The sequence below is a fragment of the Penaeus chinensis genome, chromosome 40 (assembly GCF_019202785.1).
Source record: "Penaeus chinensis breed Huanghai No. 1 chromosome 40, ASM1920278v2, whole genome shotgun sequence".
Lineage (NCBI taxonomy): Eukaryota > Metazoa > Arthropoda > Malacostraca > Decapoda > Penaeidae > Penaeus > Penaeus chinensis.
Window position 1 is genome coordinate 26,020,692 of NC_061858.1, and position 7,500 is coordinate 26,028,191.

The following is a 7,500-nucleotide window of genomic DNA, read 5'->3' on the forward strand; positions in this document are numbered from 1 at the left end:
GAGGAGAGAGAGGACAGGGAGGAGGGAGGAGAGAGAGGACAGGGAGGAGGGAGGAGAGAGAGGACAGGGAGGAGGGAGGAGAGAGAGGACAGGGAGGAGAGAGAGGACAGGGAGGAGGGAGGAGAGAGAGGACAGGGAGGAGAGAGAGGACAGGGAGGAGAGAGAGGACAGGGAGGAGAGAGAGGACAGGGAGGAGAGAGAGGACAGGGAGGAGAGAGAGGACAGGGAGGAGAGAGAGGACAGGGAGGACAGGGAGGAGAGAGAGGACAGGAAGGAGAGAGGAATGAGAGGAGAGAAGATGATAAAAAAAGAAAAGGGAGAAACTAGAGAAAAGAGAGAATGAGAGGAAAAAGCAGATACACAAGACATGATTGAGAAAACATAAGAATATACAAGACATTAGAGAAGCAATGTTAGTTTGTAAAAAATGAACATGACATTTTGGCCGGAGTCAAATTTATGTAAAATCTTCCGTTATATTTACATAATCAACAAGTTACAAAATGCTTACATTAAAAAAAAAAAAAAAAAAAAAAAAAATATTTATAGTATTTGTTCTTTCCCTTTATCCACCTCTACTGTCAAGTTTAACGGAGATGACACATTATAAATTATAAATGGTCAATCCATTTTTTTTTTCATCCTTTTCAGGAGCATATAAAGCATACATTTGGGGGGAAGGGGGTCGATCTCAGGCGTATGGTTTTTAGGACTTCATAAAAATGACAATCCGGTTATCAACTTATAGATCCAGTAGCAAAGGTCCTAATTCCTATCTTTTTACTCTGTACACACTGGAAGGGGGAGGGGGTATTGGGAAAAGAAGTTCTGTATGCTTGTGCATATATTGAAATGATGGATGACCCTTAACTTCAGCAATGTATCTGTGGTTAACTCTTAAATTCCCCAACCCTACACATTACAAATTAACCCATTCGCCCCATGTGGCAAGAACACATGCCCACTGTAATGCACGTTTATTTATTGTAATTACACATAGATGGCTCTACAAGTTCTTAATCACCAAATAGCCAGTTATTAGAAACTACCTATCTTACCTTAACATCAATAACAATAATAACAGTATCGATAGCAATGGTATTAATTTTCCCACCTATTCAAGGAATGGGGAAATCAGGATCGGTGACTAGGGCCTACTGATAGACTTCCTGCCAGCTGAGCACATGTGGAGCCATCTGTATGTAACAAAATTCACCAAAAACTACAGGGGGCAGAATATAAATCTGGGGTAAATGGGTTAATAAGAACACATATGTCCTTCCATTGCCTTTCAAAAAATGTGGGTAGGAAGTGGTTTTATCCACCATGTTGAGAAATATATTTCTAAAATGTTTTTTTTTGTTTTTTCAATTGCATTTGGTAAAAAAAAGGAATAACTCCACTTACTTAAATTCACCCAACATTACTGCAAATAGTGTAGTGATTTGCATAAAAAACACTGCATCAAATATGCATGCATCATAGTAGGATGTTTATGGTGTCAAAATAACTAGCAACTCCTTAGGTATACTGGTTCAACATTCAGTGACAAAGTCAGTATTAGTATTGTCTCAGCAACCACTCATTCTCTCATACTTCTCAAAAAGACTATAGTAAACTACTACTACCATAATTCTGAGGAAATTCTTTCACATTTATATGGTCCTATATATCCATATATTTAAGTAAACCTATCTTACTATACATCTTGTATCCAAATAGATAGATAAATACTGAATATTTAGCTATGGTGCCAATGAGGTCTTGTTTTTATTAGCAAGTTTTGTAGTTGACAATAAAATTAATGTTCTGCTTGCTCTTAAAATCAGTGTAGAAATATTTACTTCATACTTAAAAAAGAAATCTTGGCATAATGTGCAGTTCAGCCTCCTCTACATTGGGCATGCTGAACAGCTGAGCACTTGCTTGGTCTTGACTGCATTCATTGAGGGGAAATAGATCCTCAAACGTTGGCTTATAGCTTCTTTTTAGCCTTATTACAAAGAATTAGAAACAGCAGCCAAAATGACAGAGTTGGATAATTCAATATTTCTGATTTTTCCCTTGAGCAGCTAACATCATATACACCCTGATGCATTGTTTGGTATTGCACTGAGGGTGCCTGTTGTGGCTAGGTTAAACCAGTAGTACTATTTGAATAGAATGAAGAAAAAATAAAACTATACCTTGCACAAGTATACAACACTCACCAATATTTGTTCATGGATGCCATGCCGCCATCAAGCTTGCCCATATTATGAAGGTCAATACACTGATCAGTAAAGGCACGGGCAACACAGACTTCAGTCTTCAACTCGGCTAATTTATGCTGAATTGTCTGTCAAAATTAAATCAACATGTCAAATGTGATATGCTAAGAAAAATACTATTATACACTATCAACATCAAGTATCAAAACCATGAACAAAGATAATCAAAATAACAGTGCTTCAATTTTTCTAAATAAATTACAGAGAAAAATTACTGACAACTCACCTGGAGGTTTGAGAGGGTCTTTCCGAAGGCCTTTCTTGTGCGCAGGTAGGCACGGGTTTCTTCAAACTGCCACTCAGCATTGGCACAAGACATAATACCAATGAGAAGACGTTCCTGCAGGAAATATGATACAAGAGTTATAAAATGTTACAGAAAAAGTTGCAACAAAAAGTAATCTAAGAATTGCAATAAATTAACTTTAATATCTGATGGAAACTGCCCTTTTCCTGGCATCTAATACGTTGCCCAAACAGTTATTTATCATGAGGATCACCTCCCTTTTCAGGAATATGATATGATTTTTTAATCCTCCCAAATCAGCTGAGTTCACCACTTTCACTTTTTAAAATTATTTTCATCTTTACACCTACTATCAAAATGTGTCGACATTTAACTTAGGGTGCGTTAGCATCAACCATTATATATTCATGAGTCTGGGAGGTAAATCAACTTTAACACTCAACAACAGGGAGTGTGCTGGTGTGGCAGTCTGTTTCAGTGGCTGGAAAGTCGAAATGTACCATTCATATACCCTGTTGTTCTTGATAGCTGAGAACAGTTTTAGTTTTTGGTACATATACATATTCTGGAATTCATGTTTTTATTCTAATATTTCATTTCCTGTTGTAGTTTATTTTTGTTTCTTGTGTGCTTGCAGACCAATGATCAAACTTTCAGAACCATAATGATGAAAGAGTGAAATGTTCCAGTTTCTGTAAACATGCCATGAAAAATATTTGGCATATGGGCCAAGTGATGGCAAGATGCCACCTTGGAGAGGATTGACAGGGGGCTGGGGTGACAGGAATAGAAGGTCATGAAAAATTTGGCTGAAAGCTGGGGTGCCAGGAATGACTCTCCACGAATGCACTAAGCTTTTAAAGGGTGATTACACTTGATGGGTATTTAGGAAGGGGATTTCGCATTATTTCCATCAGTAAATGAGTGTGTGAGCCAAGAGTGGAAGAGTGCCAGTTTCAGGGAGGACATGACTTCTATTTTCACAATCCAATTCCTACCCAATGTGACCAGCTGTGTAGTGTCACAGAAAACAGAATATTATAAAAACATTAAAAAATTATAAATAAGGAGTTCTGACACTGCACAGCAGTCTTCGTGTGAGCCAGGCCTACTACTAGCCACAAACCTAGGAAGCCAAATGTCCAGACTTCAGGCAGCAAGGCACCTAAATCCAGAGTTAATAATGCATTCATGAAATAATAGTGACAAAAGAGCGAAATAATGCATAAGTGGGCAACAAATAACGTGGATTCTGTCTTAGATAATTCCTGACTAGAAGCATGTCACCCTCACTCCCACTCTACTATCCCCAGTAAGCTTTTATTCCACATTAAAATAAAACTGTACAGAATTGTCACTGTATTAAGATTGCAAAAAAATCCACAAATCCGTGCACCAAACTGGGTTCAAAAGGATATGCAGCTATTCCTCTATGGCTCACAGCATGGCTCTATTGATAAGTGAATATCACTCAACTATGTAATCAAAATTTTGTTTTTTGATCACATAATCAAAAAGTTACTGTATCTTTACTTCAATCAATAACTTATATTGAATATAAAAATATAAAAATTTGGTTGAATTCTACATACAAAAACATTTACAACCCTTTCTTCAATGTTGTCTTTCACTATCACTCATATTTTCCCTATCTTCTGACAAGCTTTCACATGTATTAAGTTTAACAGAATAGAAAACTTTACCAAAACAACCTATAAGTAAAAGCAATGTCACCTGTTAAAGAAGAAGATGATGAAAATCCTGATTTTCCCCCTAGAATTGAAACAACAGAATTAGAACTTACCTGAGGAAGTTCATTCATCAGGTAATAGAAGCCATGGTTCTCTTTTCCCAAGAGGGCAGAAGCTGGGAGACGTACATCATCAAAGAACAGTTCAGCGGTATCCTAAAATCAAAGGTACATCTTATAACCATCTTATGATTATCACAATCAATAACCAACATCTTATAATAAAAAACTCTACTTAACTGATTACTTCTTCCTTTAAATATTAACACACTGTTACTACATGTGAAGTCCTTCTTAAATATTAAGCATTATCTAAAATACAGACAACTTTCTTACCTGAGCCTTCATGCCCATTTTCTCAAGCTTACGTCCCTTTCTGAAGCCTTCCATCCCTTCATCCACCAAGAACAGTGAAATACCATGAGCTGCAGCCTTGGCATTTGGGTTGGTCACAGCTACCACAAGGACCACATCACTCATGTAGCCATTGGTGATGAAAGTCTTTGAGCCATTCAGAATCCAGTCATCACCATCCCTTCGTGCATTTGTACGGACTCCTTGCAAGTCACTGAGGAGAGATAAAGTGTGGGACACTGATAAAGTACTAATGAGAGTATTTTTATTTTGACTGATGATGGAATTTAACCCTTAATTCATACTATACTTATTAGTATACATATATTTTTTTCCTTCTTGACCTGTTTATAAACATTTTCTTTTGTATCTACCAGAGAAAGGTCACTTGTACTGAAACAGAGAAATAGATTGTACACATTTTAGCCTATTCATAACAGCCTTTCCCTATGTCAGAACTCTGCGCAGGATTTTGTGTGCATCAGCTATGCAGGAAACATACATCTATCTTGATCTCTTCTTTTCACTGTGCCACATAAAGTTCTATAGTAAATGAAGCTAAAAAGAGGCTTCAGCCAACTTTCAAGGAGCAATATCTCATCAAGGACTCCAGACAGGGCAAAACAAGCAAACACCTGTTTAGCACTTATATCTTAAAATTGGTTTGATTCTGTGTAGCATGGCTACATGCCACCCAGCACTTTGGCTGGGTTTACATTATGAATATGAATAAACATTCTGCTTTAATACTAGTACCATACCTTAATATCTATTTTTTTATTAAAAAAGCACTGTATTATAATGGCCATCATATTTCTCCACAAAAATTTCATTGCTAAAATTTTACAATCATTTCACTTTAAAATTCAGTCACCAATCCTACATGCATTTCCACACCATTCTTCAAAGATGTATCCAGATTACAACAAAACATCTGAAATCCCAAGGCGCCAAGTCCAATCCTACCTTCCGGCACCTGGTTCAGTCATGGCAATGGCTCCGATCTTCTTCCCGGCCACCATGTCAGGGATGTATTTGTCGATTTGCTCCTGGGTACCATAGTGTGTAATGTATGGCATCACAATCTGAGAATGAAGAGCAAAACCTGGGCCGGAGCAGTTGACATATGATCTGAAATAGAAAAGAGAAGTCATCAACTGCATATTAAATAATTTATCATCTATTACTAAACTGAATAATATAGCTAAAACCAACATATATCATATTCATATCTCAAACTACAAGTTTTTGTAACAGTGCTTACTGTTCTTCCATAATGATTGCTGCATCTTTGAAGTCACCTCCAATGCCTCCAAACTGATCAGGGGTGTCAGTCCCGAGAAGACCCTGCTCACCAGCCTTCAGCCAACATTCACGAGAGATCTGGCCATCTTTTTCCCACCTGACAAAAGAGTAAGAATTTTCAACAATGGTTTATGACTATCTCGCACAAAAAGAAAGTTCATCTTCTGTGGACTGAAAGTTTGAATACCAACAGTACTGAGTAAGACAGGTAGTGGAGAGGATAATCCTTACTGCTATCAATCACATTTTTTTTAGCTACTTGCCATTAAAATAATAATTACTCTTTGAAAGGGTACTAAAAAAGCCTGTTCTGATGACAAATGAAAAACAGGCTCTCTCCACAATAAGAACAGAGTGAGAAACACTGACATTTCTAACTTGAACACACACACACAAAAAAAAGGTTCCTATAACATCAAAAAATATTTAAATCTAAATGACAAGAAATTTAAGTTCACTCACTGAGCATGGTAAGGCACAACTTCCTCATTGAAGAATTTCCTAACTGAGGATCTGAAGATGTCATGGTCTTCATTAAAGATGGATCTGACGCCAATGTCCATCATGGTTGGAGCCTGCGAGGTTGTGGGTCTGAACGGCACCACCTCTTCCTGAGCGTCAGCCGAGGGCTCTCCATCACGCCTGATGAACGTTAAAAGGAAGTTACACACAAATTTTCTTTGATGATGATAAGGAGAAGGTGCGCATATCTGGTGAGTATCCTATGCCATTTTTTTTTTTTTTTTTTTTTTTTACTAAAGGGACCAGTATCTTTCTTTTTAATATTTCATTCTTTTTTTATATTAATGCCTTTCAAACTCTTACACCTACATGCCCACAAATCTTATGAGGAGGAAAAAAAAAAAAAAAAAAAATATATATATATATAATTAATAAAATAATATAGAATACAATATAAACTACAAGTGGCAAGCACATTGGAGTGTTGAGTGGAGCATTATTTTAGCAGTAGACCCTGCATTTGGGTGTTTACATCCCCGTGTCAGGTCAATTGACTTCCCAGTGGGAGCTATGGTAATAAATAAAAAAGTGCAAGTATTTTTTCTTCTGTGACCCTATAATCCATTGTGCCACAACCATGGTTTTTTACATAATATATGGCGTATGTTCTTCCCTACAATCATGCAAGGATTTAATTCCCATTACTTTTTCAACTTTACACTTTATTAATGTGCTATATATCTGACACATGGTAATGATATATACATTTTTATGTATGCGTAAAATTTAGCTACTGAAATACAATGAATCAAAATTTTCTTAGTTAACTTTTTAGCAGCTGAGAGAGAGAGACAAGCAGTGCACTCGGGATAAATATGCTTTCATTTCATACAAGTAAAATATGTCTTGAGTATATAAGTTTTATTTTTTTATATATACACAGAGTAATTTTCATCCTTAACTGGTATGTTTACTTTTAAAATAAAGCTCTCTCTCGTTAAATGAAAATATTAACTAGGTAACAGCTCAAAACATTCCTATATGAAGAACTATTTTATGTCAATGCTACACACTTAGCCAAAGGCCTGCAAACCTTGGTTTTATTCCCTATC

The 7,500-nt window shown here is 36.6% G+C and overlaps 1 protein-coding gene across 1 annotated transcript in view; it reads right to left on the reverse strand.

The window, feature by feature from the left end:
• The window catches only part of LOC125047101 (long-chain specific acyl-CoA dehydrogenase, mitochondrial-like), a 19,500-nt gene that overhangs the window by 9,735 nt on the left and 2,265 nt on the right, over positions 1 to 7,500 (reverse strand). The window contains exons 2-8 of the mRNA XM_047645208.1: positions 6,389 to 6,568; positions 5,886 to 6,023; positions 5,588 to 5,752; positions 4,604 to 4,835; positions 4,322 to 4,423; positions 2,497 to 2,610; positions 2,211 to 2,338 (exon numbers count right to left, since the gene is read on the reverse strand). Coding sequence (XP_047501164.1) covers positions 2,211 to 2,338; positions 2,497 to 2,610; positions 4,322 to 4,423; positions 4,604 to 4,835; positions 5,588 to 5,752; positions 5,886 to 6,023; positions 6,389 to 6,568 — 1,059 coding nt within the window. The remainder of the gene's footprint in view (positions 1 to 2,210; positions 2,339 to 2,496; positions 2,611 to 4,321; positions 4,424 to 4,603; positions 4,836 to 5,587; positions 5,753 to 5,885; positions 6,024 to 6,388; positions 6,569 to 7,500) is intronic.